Source organism: Miniopterus natalensis, chromosome 17, assembly GCF_054644295.1.
Source record: "Miniopterus natalensis isolate mMinNat1 chromosome 17, mMinNat1.hap1, whole genome shotgun sequence".
Taxonomy (NCBI): domain Eukaryota; kingdom Metazoa; phylum Chordata; class Mammalia; order Chiroptera; family Miniopteridae; genus Miniopterus; species Miniopterus natalensis.
The window spans coordinates 13255351-13279280 of NC_142097.1; the positions used below are offsets into that span (position 1 = coordinate 13255351).

The 23930-nt window shown below is 43.3% G+C and overlaps 2 protein-coding genes and 1 pseudogene across 2 annotated transcripts; 2 read left to right on the forward strand and 1 right to left on the reverse strand.

The window, feature by feature from the left end:
* Positions 1-1589: 1589 nt before the first annotated feature.
* LOC107527997 (olfactory receptor-like protein DTMT) lies at positions 1590-2564 on the reverse strand. Its single transcript, XM_016200898.2, has one exon. The coding sequence runs from the start codon at positions 2532-2534 to the stop codon at positions 1590-1592; it is 945 nt and encodes a 314-aa protein (XP_016056384.1). The 5' UTR covers positions 2535-2564.
* Positions 2565-12643: 10079 nt separating this feature from the next.
* LOC107527996 (olfactory receptor-like protein DTMT) lies at positions 12644-13591 on the forward strand. The gene has a single exon (XM_016200897.2). It carries the CDS (start codon positions 12644-12646, stop codon positions 13589-13591), a length of 948 nt encoding a protein of 315 aa, XP_016056383.2.
* A 5781-nt stretch (positions 13592-19372) lies between these two features.
* On the forward strand, positions 19373-20031 carry LOC107527974 (nascent polypeptide-associated complex subunit alpha pseudogene; annotated as a pseudogene).
* The last annotated feature ends 3899 nt before the right edge of the window (positions 20032-23930 follow it).

Sequence of the window (23930 nt, forward strand, 5' to 3'; positions counted from 1 at the left end):
GAAATCATTTTCTTGGGTAGGAAGAAAAAGATGTTGATTTTTCTCTAATTTGTGGCATGTAATTTCTCTTTCTTTGTATACACATACATGCGCGCGCACCAAGCTGATACTAAAGGTTATGCAAGAAAATGAGAATTGTCAAGAAAATTCCAAAAAAGAACAATAGATAATAGTTATATTGTATATTATAAAGCCTTAGATATATTATGTTAGTTATCTATTGCTGCATAGCCAGTTACCCCCACATCCCCAAATTAGTGGATTAAAACAGTAAGTATTATCTCTCACATTTTCAGTGAGTCAGGATTTCAGGAGTAACTTGGCTGGGCAGTTCTGGCCTGTGGTCCCTCAGGAGGACCCACTTCCAAGGTGGCTCATGCAAATGACTGCCAAGTGGGTGCTTTCTGTTGGCAGGAGGCCTGTTTTTACTATGTGGGCCTTTACAAAGGGCTGCTTGAGCATCCTCATGACATGGTAGCTGGCTTCCCCTAGGGTAAGTAATCTAATAGTGAGTCATCAAGGTGGAAGTTGTTATTTTTATGACCTAGCCTTGAAGTCACCACTGTACTACAGTCTGTTTGTTAGAAGCGAATCATTAAGTATAGACCACATTTAAGAAGAGGGTAATTAGGCTTCACCATTTGAAGGAAAGAGTGCCAAAGGTATGGCACACACTTTAAAACCAGCATGTATGAAGCATATTTATTCATGCAAAATATGGTACTGGCTCATGAATAGGCAGGTTGATGGAGCAGAATTTAAAGCAGAAAAATAGACTCAAGTATATAGAGAACTTAGTGATAAAGGTAGCATCTGAAATCAGAGGAAGAGAAACGGTTCTGGGATACTGGGACCACTGGGAAGCATTTAGAGAAAAATAAAGTTAGAGTTTAATTTTCTGCTAAGGTTTTTATGTATATTTAAAGGTTTCAAATATTTTTTATTTTCATAAATTAACACACATAATGGTGGGAATTCCTATTTTATATATTTAGCTTTTTATATATCTGTTTAGAAGTTGCCTTTATGTAGGCTGCAAACATAGAGGTTCATTTTTATTTCCCAAGTACGTGGCTAATTATTTCAACACCATCTCTTGAATAGTACCTCATTTTCATATTGATTTGAAATACCCATGTTTGTTATAAAATCAAACGTACAAGCCTGAGTTTATTTTAAACATTTTTGATTGATTTCTTAGGGATTCTTATAGATGTCTCCTCAAAGTCTGTTTTAAAAAACCCCTGCTGGACACCATGTATTTGGCCCCCTTTACCCTTCACTACATTGCATCCCTCTTCCCTCAGGTAACCACCATACTGTTGTCTGTGTCTATGAGTTTTTGTTTATTTTTCTTGTTTGTTCATTTGTTGCTTTCACTTTTATATCCCACATATGAGTGAAATCATATGGTTCTGAACTATTTCTGACTGACTTTGATTAGCATGATATTCTCAAGATCCATCCATGTTGTTGGCAACATTTCGTCTTTTGTCATGTATCATAGAAATGTACACTTGAAACCTATAAAATCTGATTAACCAATGTCACCCAAATAAATTTAATAAATAAAAATCCAAGCTTTACCATCATACAGAGAAGGAAATTTTCTTCTTACAAAAGACTCTTGCCAGGGCTCCCTTCATGTCTCTGTTCCTCAGGCTGTAGATGAAGGGGTTCAGCATGGGTGTGACCACCATGTACATCAGAGCCATGACCGTCTCCTTCACAGTAGAATTATCAGCTGACGGGCATAAATAGAGACCAATAACCGGCCCATAGAACAGTGACACCACAGACAGGTGGGAGCCACAGGTGGAGAAGGCCTTGTGGATGCCTCTAGCAGAAGGGACTTTGAGGATGGAAGACATGATTCGCACATAAGACGTGATGATGAGTAGGAACGGAATGGCCAGAATAAGCCCTCCCATGATAAATATCACCAAGTCATTAACCCGAGTGTCCGAGCAGGACAGCTTCAGCAGAGCAGACATGTCACAGAAAAAGTGGGGGATCTTGTTTTCGGCACAAAAACACAACCTGGCCATGAGCAGAGTGTGCAACATGGCATGGAACGTGGTCAGCACCCAGGACAGCGCCACCAGGGACAGACAGAGCTTGGGGCTCATGATGGTGGTGTAGTGCAGGGGGAAGCAGATGGCCACGTAGCGGTCATAGGCCATGGCCACCAGGAGGAAGCTCTCCAGGTCTGCAAAAAACAGGAAGAAGTACATCTGGGTGAGGCAGCCTGCATAGCGGATGGATGGGTCCTGGCTCTGCATGTTGTGCAGCAATTTGGGAATGGTCACCGAAGAGAAGCAGAGGTCAGAGAAAGACAAATTGCTGAGAAACAAATACATGGGCGTGTGGAGGTGAGAGTCCAGGCGAATCAGGAAAATTATGAGAAGATTCCCCAGGATGGTGGTAAGATACATGGCCAGGAACAGGGCATAGACTAGGTTTCGCCGCTCCGGCTCAATTGGCAGGCCCTGGAGGAAGAAGTATGAGATGATTGTTTGATTTCTTCCTGTCATGTTTTGTGTCCAGTATCTTTAGGAAAAAATAACTGTCCATTAATAACCTGAATGGAAATGAACATATTTCTATGATACATGATCTGTTAGTCCTGCAATAATTGATTTCATTCTCATTATTTGTAACAACAGCCTCTGTTACCACAAATATAGCATATCAACCAAATCCAAGCCACTTTTCAAGCTTATTTTCTCATTTTTTATTAATTAGCATGTAACAATATTGACTCTTCCCTCCTTCTAAAACACTCTCATTGGGTTTTCTGGATACTTTTCTTGGCATTTATTCTCAGTAACTGTCATTATTTTCTTCTCTAACAGTCTTTTTTTTTTTCCTGCTGAGAACATTAGCTGGTACTCAGTTTTTTTTTAAACATTTTTTTATTGTTGACTCTATTACAGATGTCCCACATTTCTCCCCCTTTGCCCACCTCCCCCCAGCCCTTGCTCCCCCTTCCCTGTGGTCATCACCACACTGTTGTCTGTCACTGTAGGCTATGCACGTATTTCCTTTGGCTACTCTCTTCACTTTCTTTCACCCTGTCTCCCCACCCCAACCCCTCCCCTCTGACATGCAACCATACCTCTGGTTCTATTTTGTTCATCAGTTTGTTTTTTCTCCATTAGATTCCACATATAAGTAAGATCATATGGTATTTGTCTCTGCCTGGCTTATTTTGCTTAGCATTATAATCTCCAGGTCCATCCATGCTGTTGCAAAGGGTAAGAGCTCCTTCTTTTTTATAGCCATGTAGCATTCCATTGTGTAAATGTCTATATATTGGTGTTTCCTTGGGCTTTTTCTTAAACAGTATTCTCTTATAATTCTCCATATACAGCCCTAAAGAGCTTGCATATCTGCATGGCATCAATTACCATATAAATCTCATTGGTAAACTCAATCACCTTCCGAACTGCATCATCAATGGCTTAGTGATTATCTCCCCATCACAGGCACCTTCAGCTCAACAAATATCACATGACCTCACTTATATGTGGAATCTAAAGAACATAATAAACTGATGAACAAAATAGATCCAGTGACATAGAAACATGGAACAGACTGACAAATCTCAGAGGGAAGGCGGGGTGGGTGAGTGGGGAGAGATTAACCAAAGAATTACATGCATATATGCATAACCCGTGGACAGAGACAATAGTGTGGTGAAGACCCGGGGTGGGGAGTGGATGTAGGGTGGAGGGGTCAAGGGGGAAAAAAGGGGACATCTGTAACATTTTCAACAATAAAGATAAAGTAAAAAAAACAACACAGATCCCAAGTGAAACTCATAATCCCACATGCCCCTCTCCCGATGCACTCCTCCAAGTCTCACATCTTAGTAAAAGAAACCCAGGCTCAAGTCCTAATCCTCTCTTGTCTCCCCAGACCAGGTGAGGACCTGCTGCTATGTTTCCACAGCACCCTGTGCTTGTCCCCACAGCACTCAGTCATAACTGGGATTTTTTGCTGATAGCTGTCTTCCCTACTGGATGGTAAACTCCATGCAGGAAAGGCCATGACTGCAGCAGGGCCAGCACCTGGCACAGCGCCTCGACGTAGCTGGTGTTTCATAAATATTTATTGGCTGTGGTTCAGGATGAGACATGCATTCCTCCAACTTAAAGACAGCAGACTCCTGTTAAGTTAGAATATCTACTTCTGCTAAATCCTCTCAGAACGAGAACTTACTAGTTTTTGACACTTTATTAGAGAACTCCCGGGTGTGACCTTGGGCCTCTAGAAAACATTAGACAACCTCAACCACACTACGCTTTATCGTAAATGAACAGCCCAGTATATACACCCACACTGTCACTCTCTGCTTGTGTTTATATCCATGGCATATGCTGATACTGCTGTAAACCTCATGGAGAGGTTTAGTCATCGGGGGAGAAAAGGAAGGAATAAAGATAATTTCTACCCTTGAGACCTCTGGTTCTTCTCCAGATAGGCACACCTCGGTGTGCCCCAGAGCTCACGAAGAAAGCTGAGGAGGAGCACCGAGGGACATGGGAAGTTCCTTCCCTAACGAAGCATAACCCAGTGCAGCTGCCAGGATCTCCATCCTGCTGGTGCTGTTTAATTGACCCACATTAATAATTTTTCTTTTACACGTGGACACAATGTGTTAGTTTTGCAATAGAGAAAAGCATCAAGTGAAGTTTCATACGCCTAATTTCTCAGAATTTTTCTTCCCTGGGAAACAAGTGGGGCCCATCTCTGGTGTCAAGAGTGTCACCAGGAATCACAAACCGGAGAGCCAGCAATTGCAGATGCTGCCACTGATGAGGCTTATGAGCTTTGACTGCTGAGTCAATGGTGCCTCATCTTCTTAACCTGGAGAATCAGTAGCTCTCAGTCTGGACTGCACATAAGACTCACAAAGGGCAGTGCTTCTAAAAATTTAATTTACTTGTGAACCACCTGGGGACCCTGTTAAATGCTGATTTTGGTTTAGTGGGTCTGTGGTGGTGCCTAAAATTCTCCATTCTATAAGCACAAAGTTTACATTTGGTAATGCCCACTCTGCTGGTCTGTGCACGGCACTTTGAGTCATAAGAACATGCAACACATTTTAAAATACAGATCACGGCGCCCTCCCCCAATAACTGTAATCAGAATCTCTGGGGAGGGAGAGCCCATCCAAACGATTTTAAAGCTTCTTATGTAATTCAAATATGTAGTCAAGGGTTAAGAGCCTCTGTAGCGAATGCCTGCCTCACACAGATGCCTTCTGCTGAAATGATACAATCGTTCAGAGATGCATCACACGGTCACACTTAGGAATGCTATCCTTAAAGCCGGTGAGCATCGGTCAAAATATTTATAGAATGGGAAGAAATCTTGGGAGGCTGAGAGGTAGAGAAGAGGGTTATACCTGGAAAACTATCCTGCAGGACAGCACATGAGACCCTCCTGTGAGGACCCTAAGAGACCAGCTCATTTATCTTCTGCCCAACTTACCCAGTCTGTTGGAGGGTGATCCCAGGACCCTGGCCTGAGATCCTGCCCCCTTTATTGACTGAGGCATGTGAAGTAACAGCCTCTGTAGTCGTCACCTGTGTCTACAACGTCCCTTCTCACATCTCCCATTCTATACACCTGCGGCCCGAAGGGGCCCTGGATCCCGGAGGAGGCTGGTTCCTGGAGGAACTCATTAAAGACGAATTAATCACCCAGGACTGCCCTGGGACAATGCCCTCAGAGTCCTGGAACAGTGACTGGTTGTAGTCACTGACCACGCCTGACTCTACTTTGGGGGAAGGCGAAGGTGGAGAGGAGCTCACGTACAGAGGCTTCAACACTATCTGTTTAATGGGCAGTAGTCCTGTGGGGCTGGGGCTCACATTTTGGGAGGTGAAATAGGATGGTTGAGGAAGCCATAAAAACTAACAGGGACCAGACTGTGAATATCCTAAAATATCTTCAAGTGTAGGAGTTTAGACTTTATCTTCTGGGCAACAAAAAGCCATCAGGGCACAAAAAGCCATCAGGGCACAAAAGACACATATTTTGGAAAGACTCTCAGGGTGTCAGAATCTCTCACTGTAGCCCAGTTCCCCATAAGCATACCTCAGGAGAGAGAGAAGCCTGCAGCTAACAAGGATTTGACGTCTATGACATAACCGTAAGCAGACATACGGACAGGACAAAAATAAAAGGAAAGATACACTCTCCCCGGTCGTGTTCAGTCTTCCTCAGGCCAAGATAGAAAAGAAACCCAGACTTGCATTCCTTGAAGGCCCATCTAGCTTCTTACCTCTCTAGGAAAACCTTAACGGCACCCCGCCACCACCTTTATCTCTACAGCCCTCCAGATGTATCGGATTTCCTCCTGGTTTCCAGCTTTTTCTCGCCCTGCAGTTGACCACAAGCCGTAGCGAACACTACCACCTTCTTCCATACCTATTCCATGATCCCTTTGCCACCAGCTCAGCTCGGTGGGGTTATTTACATTCAGCTTTCATTCCTTGGGCGCCTGCATCATCGTTGTTATTGCCTTTATTGACTTGTTATGGTTTTTATGAACTTTTACTAAGTGGTATCCCAAAGGACCTCCTAGATATCCAACACAGTCCTTTCCTTTCCTTTCCTTTCCTTTCCTTTCCTTTCCTTTCCTTTCCTTTCCTTTCCTTTCCTTTCCTTTCCTCTTCCTTCCCTTCCCTTCCCTTCCCTTCCCTTCCCTTCCCTTCCCTTCCCTTCCCTTCCCTTCCCTTCCCTTCCCTTCCCTTCCCTTCCCTTCCCTTCCCTTCCCTTCCCTTCCCTTCCCTTCCCTTCCCTTCCCTTCCCTTCCCTTCCCTTCCCTTCCCTTCCCTTCCCTCTTCCTCTTCTTCCTCTTCCTCTCCTCTCCTCTCCTCTCCTCTCCTCTCCTCTCCTCTCCCTCTCCTCTCCTCTCCCTCTCCCTCCCCTCTCCCCTCCCCTCCTCCCCTCCCCTCCCCTCTCCCCTCCCCTCTCCCTCCCCTCCCCTCCCCCTCCCCTCCTCCCTCCCCTCCCCTCCTCCCTCCCCTCCCCTCCTCCCTCCCCTCCCCTCCCCTCCTCCCCCCCTCCCCCCTCCCTCCCCTCCCCTCCCTCCCCTTCCCCTCCCCTTCCCTCTCCCCTCCCCTCCCCTCCCCTCCCCTCCCCTCCCCTCTCTTCTCCTCGGTGGGCGGTGGAGAGGGTGTAAAGGATGGTGCTCACTGGCACGTATCCGGGAGAGCTTCTGCCCTTCCCTAACCTTTAAGCACACTCATCTCTTGTTTGTTGTACAGAAGCCGGGTCAGTCAGCCCTCAGATGTCTCTCAGGGGGACTTGCTCTACATGTAGGTGTATATTTAGTGTGTTCACGGGAGGGGCGAGTTCAACAACCTATGCCGCCATCTAGGACCCACCTCAGAAGAAACACTTTAAAGTACCATTTAAAGGTTTGTGTAACACTCCTCTTCCCCACCACTCAGCCTCCCAAGATCTCCCCAACTTCTAGAAATATTTTGATTAATATTCACCAATGCAATATTTTGATTAACAACAGCATTCATACATACTATCTATTGTATGAATGTGTTCCCACAAGACTGCGTAAAGGCAAAAACTACAAGAGCAAATTTGGCTTTGGAAGTGAAGAACAAAACAGGATGACTAATGGTGCCTGGTCTCAGACTCACTCTTAATAAATATAATCAGAAAGTGCTGTATCACAGAAAAAATAGAGATATAGATCAGTATAGAGAGCATAGAATGGCATAGAGAGCCCAGAAATGCATTCACTTATGTGTCATCAATTGATTTTGACAAAGGTACAAAGACAATTTGGTGGAAAACAGCCTTTTCAACTATCAGTGCTTGAAAAATTGGAGTCCCTATGCAAAAGAATCCTCAATCCAGAACTCACACTGTACAACAAAGGATCACGTACCTAAATATTAGCATGAATACTGAGAAAACTTTTCCCTGAATCTTGTTTCGTGGCGTTAGGGAAGGCCGAGAGCAGGAACAGAGGAGTGTGTGGAGCAGAATTGAGACAACGTACTGTTAGGTCACATCTATTAAAGACGCTGGCAGTGCAAAGTTGGTTACTGCAGCTGTGACCGGGTCAAGAGGTGAGGCTGAAGAATTGAGAATAGTGCACAAGCAGCGTCTCAGGAGTGCTCCTCCCACGGGAGGCAACAATGGTTTCATGAATCAGAAGTTGAGCCTTCCACCTGCACGTGTTGCAGTTTGGTTTTTTAAAAAATATATTTTTATTGATTTCAGAGAGAGGAAGGGAGAGGAAGAGAGAGACATAGAAACATCAATGATGAGAGTCATCGATCGGGCTGCCTCCTGCACGCTCACTCCTGGGGATCGAGCCCACAACCCAGGCATGTGCTTGACGGGGAATCGAACCTCGGTTTCTTTGATCGTAGGTCGATGCTCAACCCCTGGGCCATGGCTGCCGGGCCATTCTGCAGTTCTTATGTGAACCGATTGACAAAGGGCAGGGTTGCCATTCTGCCTGGGGTGGTGATATTGATTACCAGGGGAAACTAGGATGCTCTACACAACTGGCTCAGAGAGGATCATGTCTGAAATTCTGAAGAATTCTTTTGTTACAGCTTAGTGTTGTCATGTCTAATAATAAATGTTAATAAAACTGTAGCAATACAATAAAGGCAGAATCAATGAGGATACGGATTCCCTAGAAATGAAGGTTTGCATAACATCACTATGTAAAGAACCCCATCCAGCTGAGGTGATGGCCAAGGAGAACATGGAACGGGTGCTGAAAGGAGTTAGTGTCAACCATGGTCTGGGATCAACTGCAACCTAAGGAAGAGCTGGGCACTAGGAGCTAATCTGACACACATGTAGAGTAGCAGAGATGATGGTGCCTGTGGGTGTATTAAGGTTTTCTTAGAGAGGCAAGGAGATGGAAGTACCTCACTGAAACTCAAACCAGATTTCCTCTTTAATCTTGGGCTGAGAAAGTTTGGACATGATATGAGAGAGCTTATCTTTTCGCTTATTCCAGTCTTTTCCATATACCTGCGTATGGCTGGGCCATAGAGATCTAATCCTTGTTAGCTGTAGATGTATCTCTCCCCTTGGGTATATTTATGGGACATTGGGTTGTACTGAGAGATTCTACCACCCTGAGAATCTTTCCAAAATGTGTGTCTTTCATGGCATTTTGCTCAAAGAACACCCATTGCTTCTAACTGCCCACCAGATAAAACCTCCTACACTTTAACACTCTGGTCCCTGCTAGTTTTTGTGGCTTCTCCAACCATCTTCTTTCACCTCTGAAAATACAGATTCCAGGCCCACAGGATTACTGTCCCTTCCCTAAACAGGTAGTGTTTAAGCATCCATACCTGAACTTCTCTCTATTCCACCCCCCCCCCAGGTATAGTCAGGTGTGATCAGTGACTGTAGTAAGTCACTTCCTTAACACTTCAAGAGAATTGTCCTGAGAGTTCCTGGGTAATTAGTTTGCCTTTAATGAATTCCTCCAGGATATATACACCTTTGGGATCCAAGGTTTCCTAGACCCAAGGATGTGCACAATGGGAGATGTGAGAAGGGATGTTGCAGTGACAACTACAGAGGCTGTTACTTCCCATATCTTAGTTAATAATCGGGAGCAGGATCTCCGGCCAGGGTCTTGGAATCACCCTCAGATAGACTGGGTAAGTTGGGCAGAAGATAAATGAGCTGGTCTCTTAGGGTCCTTCTAACCAGAGGGACTTAATTTCTCAAGTTGTGTGATGTTCTGAAGGGGAGTTTTAAGATATAATAACCCTCCTCTTCTCCAAGTCTCCCAAGACTTTCCCAGCTTCTAGAAATATTTTGATTAATATGCATCAATGCAATATTTTGATTAATGATAGCATTCTTACATATTATCTATTGTGTAAGTTATCCCACAAGATTGTGTAATTATAATATAATTACAGCTTTTGAAGTAGACTTTAATACAATAGTTCTGAGCCCTTGCTTTATTTGGGAACTTTATAATCTTTACACAGGCCTCCTCTCAGAGGTTGTGGTTAATTTATCTGAGGGCCCCAGTAAACCTCATTTTTAAAAGCATCATATATCCTTGCAACTCATTGTGTAGTCCCTGGACAATAACATTGGTATTAACTGTGAGCTGAATTAAAAGTAGCTGCTTTCTTACTGAATCAGAATCAGTGTTTTACTAGAACTCCTGGGTGATTTGCATGGACATTAACTTCAGAAGCACTGCCCTAGGTGATGTTTATATGCAACCCAAGCTGAGAACTACTGACTTAAAGGGTGAAGAAGATGAGAGGCTTATGCATCATCAGTGGTAGCAACTGCAAGTTGTGTCTCCTGTTTGTCATCTCCAGTCATGCGATTGTCACAAGAGCCAGGTCCCATTCATTTACCTGGGAAACAAAATTCAGAGAAACCAGGTGTGTGATTTTCCCTGGATGTTTTTCTCCACTGGATTGTTAGTGCATAGTGTCCAAGTGTAAAGACTGTTCATGTGGGCTGATCGGACAGCATCAGGGGGTGAAAATCCCAGGAACTGGGCTCAGTTCTGTCCTATTGAAGGGGCTCCCCACATCTCTTAGTGCTTTTTCTGTGCTTTCTTTGACTACTTTGAGGCACACTAAGGTTTCTTAGAGTTCTCCAGAGAAATAGAACCAGTAGATTATATCTATCTATCTATCTATCTATCTATCTATCTATCTATCTATCTATCTATCTATCTAATCTATCATCTATCTATCATCTACCCATCTACCTATTTATCTACCTGCCTATCTACATAGCTATATGCCTCTATTGTCATCTGTATTGGTGACAAAAGTAGTGAATCTGAGGTGCCCCAACATTTGCCATGGGCCCAAAATTACTTCCTCAAATTCTGTAATAAAGTGTCATGGTTAGTGCTAAAGGGTTGAGGCCAGTGAGTTCTTGTTCTGGGAAAATTTAGTAGGAGTAGTGACTCTTACTTGAAAGGACTTCTGTTGCCTTTAAAGTTGGAGGAATGCATGCCTCAGCCTGAAGCACAACCAATAAATATTTATGACACACCAGCGACACTGAGGCGCTGTGCCAGGTGCAGTCCTGAGCAGTCATGGCCTCTTTCGTTTGGGGTTTGCAATCCAGTAGGGAAGACAGCTATCAACAAATAATCCCAATGGGCCTGAGTGCTGTGGTACCAAGCACAGGATGCTTTGGAAACATAGCAGGGGGTTCTCATCTGGCCTGGGGGAGAGGAAATAAGTAGGGGCAAGCCCGGTGAAGGAGCAGAGGAGTAAGGTGCGAGGCAAGGGAAACAGCAAGTGAGAAAAGCTGAAGGCAGCAAATTGTGACATGTTAGTCCTGCATTGCTGGAGAGAGAAGTGGGAGCGTTACCGGGGAGCCAGAAGAAGCTGTGGAGGTAAGCAAGTGTCAGATCATGAAGCCCACTTGGAAGGAATTTTAAATAATTTTTATTTATTGATTTTTAGAGAGAGAGAAAGGATGAGAGGGAGGGAAGGGAAGGAAGGAGAGAGAGAGAGAGAGAGAGAGAGAGAGAGATCAATTTTTTGTCCCACTAATTTATGCACTCATTGGTTGATTCTTGTATGTGCACTGACCAGGGATCAAACCCCTCAACCTTGGCATATTGGGACAACACTCTAACCAACTGAGCTAACCTGCCAGGGTGGAAGGATTTTTTTTTTTTTTTTTTGAAAGGAGTTTTTCCTGCATTCAGAGCAATGAGAATCCATGAAGACTTCAGGAAGAAGGATGATCTATTTTTCATTTTAGAGTTGCACAGTGTCAAAGAAGGACATCAAAGGAAAGTGCGTTCAAGCATGGAAACAAGGAGGTGAATTAAGAGGCTCTTTCAATGTACAGACAAGATACAATGTCACTCTGGTCTAGGGTAGTGAAAGTTGAGATAAGGAGTTGATGAGAAACAGAAAACCCATAGGACTTGCTGACAGACTGTGTATGTTGATGAGAGTAAGCAATGAATGAATGAAAATGCTCAGGTTTCTGACTGGAGAACCTCGAAGTCCTTTACTGAGATATGGGAAATTAGAGGAGGAGACTGGGAGAGGGGCAGAGCGAGATCATGAATCTGCTTAGTTTAAAATGGGTGTGAGACACGCAAGGAAAGACAATCATTAAGCAACTGGGTAAACAGTTTTATAAGTTAGAGAGTCACCTACAATGAAATTTTAAACAGTAGTTGAAGCCTTTGGAATTGTTGAGCGTTTTTTTTTGTTTGTTTGTTTGTTTTTTTTGGTGTTATATGTGGAATTAGAAGAGAACAATGTTTTAAAAAAGCCCTGGAACCTCAACATGTAAGATATTGGCAGAGCAGGAGCCAATTACATTTACCGAGGTTTTCTGGCCAGTGGGTATGAGGAAAAGTGATAACTTTTGTGTCAGAAGCAAATAGATAAAAGTGTTTTAGAAAGGCTGCAATATTGTTAGTTGCTAAAGAGAACTGAAGAAAATAAGGCCTTTTCCATATTAAAGATTCTGATTACAGAGAGCATAATTATTGTGATGAAAGTGATATAATGTATTTTGGCAGATTGGCTAACAAGCCATATAGTATAAAATATGTTTAAATTCAGGTTTCAATAGGCACTAATATTTCTTCTTAAAGGCACTGAAGATGTATATGGCAGGAAGGAATCAAACTGCCATCACAGAGTTCCTTCTTCTGGGCCTGCCCATTGAGCTAGAGAAGAAAAACCTGTTCTATGCCCTGTTCCTGGCCATGTATGTTACCACCATCCTGGGGAACCTCATCATCATCATGCTCATTCAACTGGACTCCCACCTCCACACGCCCATGTATTTGTTTCTCAGCAATTTGTCTTTCTCTGACCTCTGCTTTTCCTCGGTCACAGTGCCCAAGTTGCTGCACAACATGCAGAGCCAGGACCCATCCATCCCCTATGCAGGCTGCCTCACCCAGATGTACTTCTTGTTCTTTGGAGACCTGGAGAGCTTCCTCCTGGTGGCCATGGCCTATGACCGCTACGTGGCCATCTGCTTCCCCCTGCACTACAGCACCATCATGAGCCCCAAGCTCTGTCTGTCCCTGGTGGCGCTGTCCTGGGTGCTGACCACGTTCCATGCCATGTTGCACACTCTGCTCATGGCCAGGTTGCGTTTTTGTGGTGATAACAAGATCCCCCACTTTTTCTGTGACATGTCTGCTCTGCTGAAGCTGTCCTGCTCCGACACTCGGGTTAATGACTTGGTGATATTTATCATGGGAGGGCTTATTCTGGTCATTCCGTTCCTTCTCATCATCACGTCTTATGTGCGAATTGTGTCTTCCATCCTCAAAGTCCCTTCTGCTAGAGGCATCCACAAGGCCTTCTCCACCTGTGGCTCCCACCTGTCTGTGGTGTCACTGTTCTATGGGACAATTATTGGTCTCTATTTATGCCCGTCAGCTGATAATTCTACTGTGAAGGAGACGGTCATGGCTCTGATGTACATGGTGGTCACACCCATGCTGAACCCCTTCATCTACAGCCTGAGGAACAGAGACATGAAGGGAGCCCTGGCAAGAGTCTTTTGTAAGAAAAAAGCTTCCTTCTCTGTATGATGCTAAAGCTTAGTATTTTTGCATATTTTTTTTATCCGGTAGACATATTCATATTAATATGAAGATATTAACCCACACTTCTTTTTTTTAGTTTTGATATTTTTTTTAAAAAAGAAATTACATTCTAAACACTTGTATGATAAGTGAAAGACATTAAGTGGAGGTGCAAAAACTCAGAAAGAGGATCTCAGTGACCTGTTAGCCAAGTCTTCTTCTTTATTATCCCAATGACCCTGATGAAGCATCATTTGATAACTTTGAACTGATCTATGTGTCTCCAGTTATTAAAGAAGTAATTTATCATGTGTGTGTGCTTTTAATGAAAACTCTGCTTTAAAAATACTTGTATTCCCAAGTCAATATTGAATAAAATTCAGACTTCTCACTTTCTTGATTACCTCTGCTAAACTGGACTTATTATTGTTGAATACAAATTCTTAACTTACCTTTTTCTCAGCAAGTGTTCACAATATTCTGTCTCTTAACCTCTAGCCATCTGTTTTATTTTCATTTCTTTTGACCTGAGGTTAATGTAAATGGACTTTCTATCTCCTTTGCTACAATAGTTCAGCTTGTCTTCACCTGGGAGCTCACCCACACCTGGAGCCCTAAACGTTCCCCCTGAGGCTCGGGTATGGGGAAGGAGGCCAGAGTCTGTATGGTGAACAGTCTCAGTGTTTAAGGGCGAATCACTCTTGCTTAGTATTTTGGAATTTATTAACAAATTTCACATCCATGATTTTAATTGACTCTTGTGAGGAATTCTGCTCCTTTTTCTGGAATTTTATCACTGTTTGAAAAATTGAAAAGCGATTTTGATGACTTGCCAGGGTCATAGAGTGGGTGAGTGTTGAGCTTATTAATATCTCAGTATATCTGAATTTAGACTTTCTTCTCAATTCCTCCACCTCTGAAATAAGGGGAACAGGCATTCAATTGTCAATGTGAGCTACATGTAGGGCATTGTCTAGGTTTCCCACTTGGGTCCCTTTTTTCCCCTTGTTCTTTCTCTAAGTGATGGCATCTAACCCCATAATTTTAATCTGCTCACATATTCCTACTTCCACATCTCTATCTGCTGTCTAGATCTTCCTCCAGTGCTTAATTTTTATCTTCATCTTCATTGTAGACATCCTCACTTTAAATGCTCTATGAACACTTAATCTTAATATGCAAAATGAACTCTTTATATTTCCTCCAAGTTTTCTCTTTGTTTTATATTCCATTTTTAGCTTTATTGAGTTAAAATTAATAAAAATTGCACACATTGAAGTATACATCTTAATGAATTTGGATACATACATGCACCCATGACATAGCACCACAACAAAGGTATTAAGCATATCCATCACCTCCAAGAATTTCCTTGTTTTCTTTTGTGGGTCTTCTTATTTTTTGATTTTTAAGAATGCCTAATATGAGGTCTATCCTCTTAACATATTTTAGAGTGAACAATTTTATGATATTAGCAATAAGTACTGTATTGTACAGCAGATATTTTCAAGTTACTCATCTTACAAAACAAAAGACTTTTTTTTAACCTATTATTAAATAATTCTAATTTTCCTCTTATTTATGTCCTTGATAACCAACATTTTACCTCTCTTTTCCTGAGTTTGATTATTTTTAGATACCTCATATAGGTGGAGTCATGCAGTATCTGTTGTCTGAAACTGTGTTATTTAACTTAACATAATGTCTTCTAAGTTCATCCATGTTGTCACAAATGTCAAGGTTTGTTTTAAAGGCTGGATTATATTCCACTGTCTGCATCTGCCACATTTTCTTACTCATTTACCTATGGATGGACATTTAGGTTGTTCCATATCTTGGTTATTGTGAACGTGGAATGCAGGTATCTCTTTGAGACTGTGATTTCATTTTTTTGGATATATACTCATCCCAGAATAGGGATCACTGGGCCATGTGGTAGTTTTATTTTCATTTGGGGGGAAGGTCCTACTGTTTTGCATAGTGACTGCAGCCTACATTTCCACCAACACTGTGTAAGTGTTCCCTCATTTCCCCACATGTTCTCCAACACTCATCTTTTAAAAACAATATCCATCCATCCTACCAGATGTGAGGTTATATCTTATTTCCCTGATAATTGGTAATGTTTAGCACCTTTTTCATATACCTGGGGGCCTTTTGTATGTCTTCTTTGGAGAAAGGTATATTCAAGTACTTTTCCCTTTTTTAAGTCAGATAATTTATTTCTTTTGCTATTGAGTTGTAGGAGAACCTCATATATTTTGAATATTAACTCCTGATCAGATACATGGTTTGAAAATATTGTCTCCCATTATGCAGGATACTTTTGCACTCTCTTGGTTGTTTTCTTTGCTGTACAGAAGCTTTTAAGCTTGAAGTAGCATCAAAATAGTGCTTAGGACCCTGTTTGGTGTTTCTCAGTGGTTGGAGCATCTGACTGTGCACTGAGGGGACTCAGGTTGGACTTTCAGTCAAGGATATGTACCTGGGTTGCAGGTTCCATCCCTGGTCCCAGTTAGGGTGTGAATTGGGAGGCAACCACATCCATGTTTCTCTCTCAACCACCCCTCCCCCCTGCTGTGTGTCTCTCCCTCCCTCCATCCTTTCTACTTTTTCTAAAAACAAATGGGAAAAATATCCTTGGGTGAGTATTTAGGAATAAACTTAACCAAGATGTGAAAGACTTGTATATGAAAGCCATCAAATATAGCTGAAAGAATTTAAAGCATACATAAATAAATGGAAAGACATCACTTGTTCATGTATTGGGAGAATTAGTATCATAAAATGTCCATTAGTGTCATAAAATGTCCAAAGTGATGTATAGATTCACTTCCATCTTTATCAAAATCCAAATCACATTTTATAACAGAAATAGAAAAAAAAAAATCTCTAAAATTTGTGGGGAACCACCTTAGACCTCACAAAGCCAAAGAATTCTGGAGCAAGAAAACAAAGCGAGAGGCATCACACTTCCTGATTTCAATCTACTGGGTTGGGCAAAAGTAGGACTACAGTTGTGAGTATGTGAAACAGAGTTTATTCTTGTATTATAGCTTATTAATTATTGTATTATTTTCCATATGAAGAACTGTAAACCTACCTTTGCTCCACCATGTATATTACAAAGCTGCAGTCATTAAAACTGTAACGTACTAGCATAGAGATGGACATATAGACAACGGAACAGAATAGAGATCCCAGAAATACATGCAGGTATATGCAATCAACTGATCTTTGACAAAGGTGCCAAGTACATGCAATGGGGAAAGGAAAGTCTCTTCAACAAGTAGCGCTGGCAAAACTGAATTTAACAGGACCCCTATCTTTCACCACACACAAAAATATCAACTCAAAATAGATCAAAGACTTAAAGACAAAACCTGAAACTGCAAAACTCCTTAAAGAAAACATAAGGAGAAAACTTTTTCTAAAAAAATTAAATTTATTGGGGTGACATTGCTTGATAAAATTACATAGGTTTCAAGCGTACAGTTCTATGATACAGCATCTGTATATTGCATTGTGTGTTCACCACTCAAAGTCAAATCTTTTCCATCACTATGTATTTAATTCCTTTACCCTTTACTACCTCTACCCTCTTCCTCTGGGAAAAACCACAATGTTTTCTGTGTTTATGAGTTTTTGTTTGTTTTTCTTGTTTGTTCATTTGTTGCTTTCAGTTTTATACCCCACACATGAGTGAAATCACATGGTTCTTGACTTTTTGTGTCTGTCTTATTTTGCTTAGCATGATATTCTCAAGATCCATCCATGTTGCCAGAAATGGCTGTGTTTCATCTTTTCTTATGGCTAGGTAATATTCCTTTGAATGCTTGCTCCAGATCTTCTTTATCCAAGCATCTATCAAAGGACACTTCAGCTGTCTCCATGTCTTGGCCATTGTGAGTTATGCTGCAATGAACATAGGGGTGCATATATCTTTGTGAATAAATGTTTTCAATTTTCTTGGGTAGATACCCAGAAGAGGGATTGATGAGTCATGTGGTAGCTCTATTCTTACATTTTGAGGAGCCTCCACACTATTTTCCAAGGTGGCTGCACCAGTTACATTTCCACCAACAGTGAATGAAGGTTCCTTTTCCTCTACAGCCTCTCCAACATTTATTTCTTGTCTTGTTGATAACAGCCATTCTAAGAGGTATGAGGTAATATCTCACTGGAGTTTTGATTTGCATTTCCCTATTAGCTAGTGAAGTTAAGCATCTTTGTGTATATCTGTTGGCCGTTTGTATGTCTTCTTCAAAGCAGTGTCTGTTGAAGTCCTTTGCCAATTTTTATTTTATTATTATTATCATTATTATTATTATTTTAAAATATATCTTTATTGATTTCACAGAGAGGAAGGGAGAGGGAGAGAGAGATAGAAACATCAGTGATGAGAGAGTTGTCATTGATTGGCTGCCTCCTGCAGGCCCCTGACTGGGGATTGAGCCCACAACATGGGCATGTGACCTGGCCGGGAATCAAACCAAGATCTCCTGGATCCTATGTCCATGCTCAACCACTGAGCCATGCCCTGCTGGGCTATTTTATTATTTTTTTAAATTAAATCTTTATTGTTGAAAGTATTACAGGTGGAAAATAAAGAAAAAAAGGAAAAAAAAGCAACACCTTTGCTCATTTAGAAAATACATACATACATACATACATACATACATATATATATTATTGTGGGCTTTTAACATATTATTGTTGACATTATCACAAATATCCCCCATTCCCCACCCCACCTTTCCCCCTTTCCTCGGCCCCTACACCCCCCAAGGTTACATATTCTAAAGCTTGTTGAAGTAAGTGCAGAGTTGGTTACTGCAACTGTGGCTGAAATAACAGATGAGGCTGAGAGAATTGAAAATGGTGAACAAGAAGTGTCTCATATAGTTCTCAAGGGAGAAGTGCTCATAACAATGGTCTCATTGAATCAGCAATTGAGTCCACCACCTGGACATTTCACAGTTCTTATGAGAACCACTAGACAAAGAGCAGGATTGCTCTTCTGCCCAGGGTGGTGTCATTGATTACCAAGGGGACCTGAGTTGCCCTATACAACTGGAGCAGGGAGCACCATGTCTGAAACTCTGGAATATTCCTTGGGTGTCACTTAGTATTCTCGTGTCTAATAATACATGTTAATAAAACTGTAACAATACAATAAAGGCAGAATCAATGAGGATGCAGATTCCCTAGAAATGAAGGTTTGCATAACATCACTATGTAAAGAACCCCATCCAGCTGAGATGATGGCCAAGGAGAACATGGAATGGGTGGTGAAAGGAGTTAGTGTCAACCATGGCCTGGGATCAACTGCAACCTAAGGAAGAGCTGGAGCCTAGGAGCTAATCTGACACACATGTAGAGTAGCAGAGATGATGGTGCCGGCGGGTGTATTAAGGTTTTCTTAGAGAGGCAAGGAGATGGAAGTACCTCACTGAAACTCAAACTAGATTTCCTTTTTGATCTTGGACTGAGGAAGATTGAACATGATACGGGAGAGCTGTTTAACTTTCCGAGGGATCACTGAACTGTATCACTCACCTTTCCCCTCTCCCAGTGACCCGGGGGGCACCCCCTGCCCTCCCCCCAGCAGCACACCAGCCTCAGCTTCCTGAGCAGTGTGAAAAGCTCCAGCTCTCTCTCCTCCGGCTTTTCCATATGCTATTCCTTCTCTCTGGACACTTTCCTTCTTTCCTACAAGACTCCTCAGATTCCACTTAAACTTTATTAAAAATAAAAAAAGAGGGTGTTTTGCCTTCTACAGCAGGCATGGGCCCCGCGTTCACTCGGTCTCCTGCCGCCTTCTTGGTTCCACGTGCCCTGCACAAAATGCCCAGCGACGCTGCAGAAGACGCTGCAGAAACAGGCCCTGCTGCAGAGCAGGAGCTGCCACAGCCCCAGGCTCAGGCAGGGTCCGGAACCGACTCTGACACCTTGACACCGAGGAAGCGGCGCCAGAGCCGGAGAAACAAGATTCCGCACAGGCCACCGTGCAACGAGCCCAGCCGGGGCAGCAGCTGAAGTCGAGGCAGAACCAGGCAGTAAAGCAGAACAGAGCCGAGTGCAAAGGAGGCCTGAAGGCTGTGTCCAGGCTGGGTCTTAAACAGCTTACAGGGGTTACTAGCGTCACTATCCGGAAATCTAAGAATATTCTCTTTGTCATCACAAAACCAGGTGTCTACAAGAGCCGAGCTTCAGGTGCCTATATAACTTCTGGGGAAGCCAAGGCTGAGGATTTGTCCCAGCGAGCACCGCTGGCGGCTGCTGAGACTCAGTTCAAGCTGCAGCGGGTCCCAGACATTCAGACACAGGCTCCAGCTGGGCGAGAGCGGAGTGAAGACAAAGAGGCTGGTGACGCAGAAGCAGAAGTTAGGGACCTAGAGCTGGTCAAGTCACGAGCAGATGTGTCCAGAGCAAAGACCATCTGAGCTCTGAAGAGCAGGGAAGAGACTGTAAATGCTATTAGGAAGTTAACAATGTCACCATCTGACAAAGGAGGAGCTCTTGGTGGTGTTTCAAAAGAGTGCCCCAGCTTGGTTTGAAACGTGTGCTGTTTCTATTATTAATAAAGTCACAGCTTCTCGTGGGATGGAAAAAAGTGTCTGGCCCGCTGCATGAGGTTAGGTGTCCTTGATATGTACTCTCGTCCCATCCTGCATTTCCTCTCTGACAGCGTTTGTAATGCTTGGTGGTAGCTTATCTAGTCGCCGCGTCTGCCAGCTGGACTGTGAGCTGAGGGCAGGGACCTACCGACCGCACCATGGTTTTCCCACAGCATGCGGCTCAGTGCCTTGCGCAGGGTAGTTACTCGGTAGATATTTCTTGAAGGAATGCATTAATGAACTAATGGATCAAGCATTTCCTGGGTGAATTGATCAACACATTGCTTGCTATCATGGGGCTTACATCCGGGTGAGGAGAGATGATTGGTATATATAGAAGCAACCATTGGACAGCATGAAACAGTGGTGACCAAGTGCTACAGTATTTGGTTCTGAAAACTGTTGTAGGAGGCCAGATACCGCAGAAGATGGGGGAGGGCGATGTTAGCATGGGCTGTGATGGTCAGGGAAAGCTTCCTCGAGAAGGCCAGACTTGGGGTGAATCTCTCTGGACACGGTTTATTCAGAAACGTGCAGGAGGGAGGCGGAGTGGGGGGCAAGCACCAAGTTTGTTACTAATGAGTTTCTTTGGGACCCGGGGATCCCAGGGGTCAGGCCAATGTAGAAGAGACGAGTCAAAACACAACGGCAGGGACTCCTGCTGGAAATGCAAGGCGTGGAAGTAGCAAAGAGGAAGCAGGCTCCGAGGCCACATCCAGACAAGCTGGGTAAGCTGGGAGGGAGTTCAGAAGAGGTGGTTATTCTAAAATCCTCTTTTAGGATGCCATAATTCTGTAGTGCGACTCCTGCAGGATGACTTAGAAGTCCCCATCCTCACTGTTTTCCACTCCCAACAGTGGTTCCCATCTCCAGATGTGACTGACAATCACCAGAGCTGTTCACGGGACTCGTAAGTTATATATGTGTTGAGTGCTTTCTACTTTGTAGATATCAATCTTTCCAAACCCACAGCTCGGTGAGGTGTGTAAGATTTGCTGCTGGTGGGGTGTGAAGTTGGGCAGCTTCAGCAATTTGCCAGGGTCACAAGCCAGGGAACAATGGAGCCTGACTCCTCTTGGCTCCTGACTATTTTGCTTGGGGGTGAGGTAAACAGAGCCTGAGGGACCATCAGGGGAGCCCCTTTCCGTGAAGCCAGTTTTCCTCACCCTCCATCGAGCTGCTCTAATAATATCTTTTCCTGGGTATAGATCCCACTCATAACTTGAGAGGAAATCCTCACTGTTTGGGTTGCAGTCTGTTCCTTCTGGGCCGGCAGCTTCTTCCACCCCACAGCGCTCCTCCACGCCTGCTCTGCTAGCACCAAGGCGCGGCGCTCACCGAGGGGGTGCGGATTTGGGTGGGGGTCCTCGGGGAGATACTGCATCTTCATCACAGAATGAAATGATGGCAATATTAAGTCTTACTGATGCCACACTTTGTCTCACATATGGCAAGTTTTTTTTACATGCGTTGCTTAATTTTTCCCTTCCTTTGGCGAGATAACCGAGATACTCGTACTCCTATTAAGCTGATGAGAGAATTCATATTAAAGGGAGGTTAAGTTCCTTGGCCAAGGTCGTGAAGCTGGTATGGGTGTAGTAAGGTAATCTCAGGCTGACTTACATACTGCGTAAGCCACCCCGGAGCCATCCCAAGCTCAGTTGCTTCCCCTGGTGTCCCCAAAATGGTCATCTCGGTTCCCTTCCCCTCTAACTCTTCCTTCCCTGAGTAATGTCCCCTGGGCCAATAAAGTCTTAAAAGAGAAAAGAGACAAGATTTTTATGAGGGTCGGGGTAGTATTAATTTAAGTCACAAATAAATCAAAGTGGAGGTGCCAGATTCCCAGTAGTTCCAGGGCTAGGAAGTGGATCTAAAGCTGGTGGGAGAGCTCCTGGCGCCCGCCCAGAGCAGCCCCTGTGGTCTAACGGCCCCCAGGCTGAGGCAGGGGTGCAGCCGGAGCTGGGATCAGCTCTGGGCCCTTCCTCGCCTTCCCCGTATCCTCCAGGGCGAGGTGCTGAGCGGGTGTGATAAGCTGGGTGGTCAGACAGGCAGGTGGGCTTTCCCTGGAGCAGGAGTGCTCGGGAGCAGACGGCGAGGGTGAGGTGCTGGCGGGTGTGTGGGGGAGCCCCACCCGGCTTTGCTCACTACGGGAAGGATTCTGGCGGCCCCGGGATTCCCTTGCCCCTCACTGCTCCCTGGCCTACCGTCTCCTTCAGCCTCCAACGATGGACTCGCAGGGGCTGGAGCCCTTATAAAAGCCGAGACGGACTCAGATTAGGGGACTTCACTGCTGTGTTTGCTTGGTGAACAGACCTGTGCCAGAGATTTTCATTTTATTTTATTTTATTATTTTATTTTATTAATCATTACCCATGGATATGTTTTTTTAAATTGATTTTAGAGAGATTGGTTGCCTTTCGTATGTGCAACCTGGGTGGAATCTGTAACCTGGGTATGTGTCCTGACCAGGGAGCGAGTGGAGACAGAGAAACACGGGTGTTAGAGAGACAGATCGATTGGTTGCCTCCCACATGCACCCCAACCGGGGCGGGGAATCGAACCTGCAACCCAGGTAAGTGCCCTCGGCCAGGAATCAAACTCAGGACCCTTTGGTGCACAGGTGCTCCAACCACGGAGCCACACTGGCCAGGTGATACCATATATTATTGAGCCAAATTTTTTCAGTTTGTCTTTGCTTAGAAAATTTCTCATCCAGATTTCTAAATTTATTTGAGAAGTTTTAAAAATCTGTCTTTGTGACTATATCTTTTTTTTTTTATTCCTACTGTTCTAATACTTATTTTTATCTTTAAAAAAATTAACTTGGCCAGTTTTACTGGGGAGGGGGATAGGATGGGGTGGAACGGGTCATTGGGGAGAAAAATGGACATCTGTAATATTTTAAACAAAAATAAACAAAACAAAAAAAGAAAAAATAAAATAATAAAATAAATCGGCCAGTTTTGTCTGTTTTGTTGATCTTTTAAAAACAAAAACTCAAGTAATTTTATTGATTTTACTGCTCTTATGTTTTCCAGTTTGTTAACATATGCTTAATCCTATTTACTTGAATTTTTTCCCATTCTTTTTCTACCCTTTTCAGCCTCATACTCTACTCATTTATTTTCATTTTTTCTAGTTTATTTAGTAAAAACGAGGCATAGATTTTCCATCTTCTATGATGCATCCCTACGCATAGGGAAGTGTTAGACTGCTTCCTACCTACTTTCAGATCATGCCGATCTGTCCCTACCCATGCAGTTAAGGAACATTCTTATAGAATTCGGGAGCATGGCTGAGTCTGGCCTAGAATGTCACATGCTTTTATAGTTTTTCTTTTTTTTTTAAAAAAAAAAAATCTTTATTGATTTCAGAGAGAGGAAAGAAGAGGGAGAGAGAGAGAGACAGAAACATGAACTATGAGAGATTCATTGATTGAGCCCGCAACCCAGGCATGTGCCCTGACCGGGAATCGAACCCTGATAGCCTGGATCCCAGGTCGACGCTCAACCGCTGAGCCACGACCGGCCGGGCATAGTTTTTCTTTATGTAAATATTTAGTTTTATATTTGGGGAGGTCAAATAAAATGTTCAACTCTTATGACTTACATACCTGATTTAAAAATACCTTTGAAAGTTCGGAAATCTGTATGTGTGTGTGTATTTATAAGTTCATACTGTAATACAAAGTATTCTTAATTTTTAAAAGGTGAAACGAATGCAAC

What these genes read in the sequence shown, in the direction of transcription:
- LOC107527997 (XM_016200898.2), bottom strand. Translation starts at nt 2,534, where the DNA reads ATGACAGGAAGAAATCAAACAATCATCTCATACTTCTTCCTCCAGGGC.
- LOC107527996 (XM_016200897.2), top strand. Translation starts at nt 12,644, where the DNA reads ATGTATATGGCAGGAAGGAATCAAACTGCCATCACAGAGTTCCTTCTT.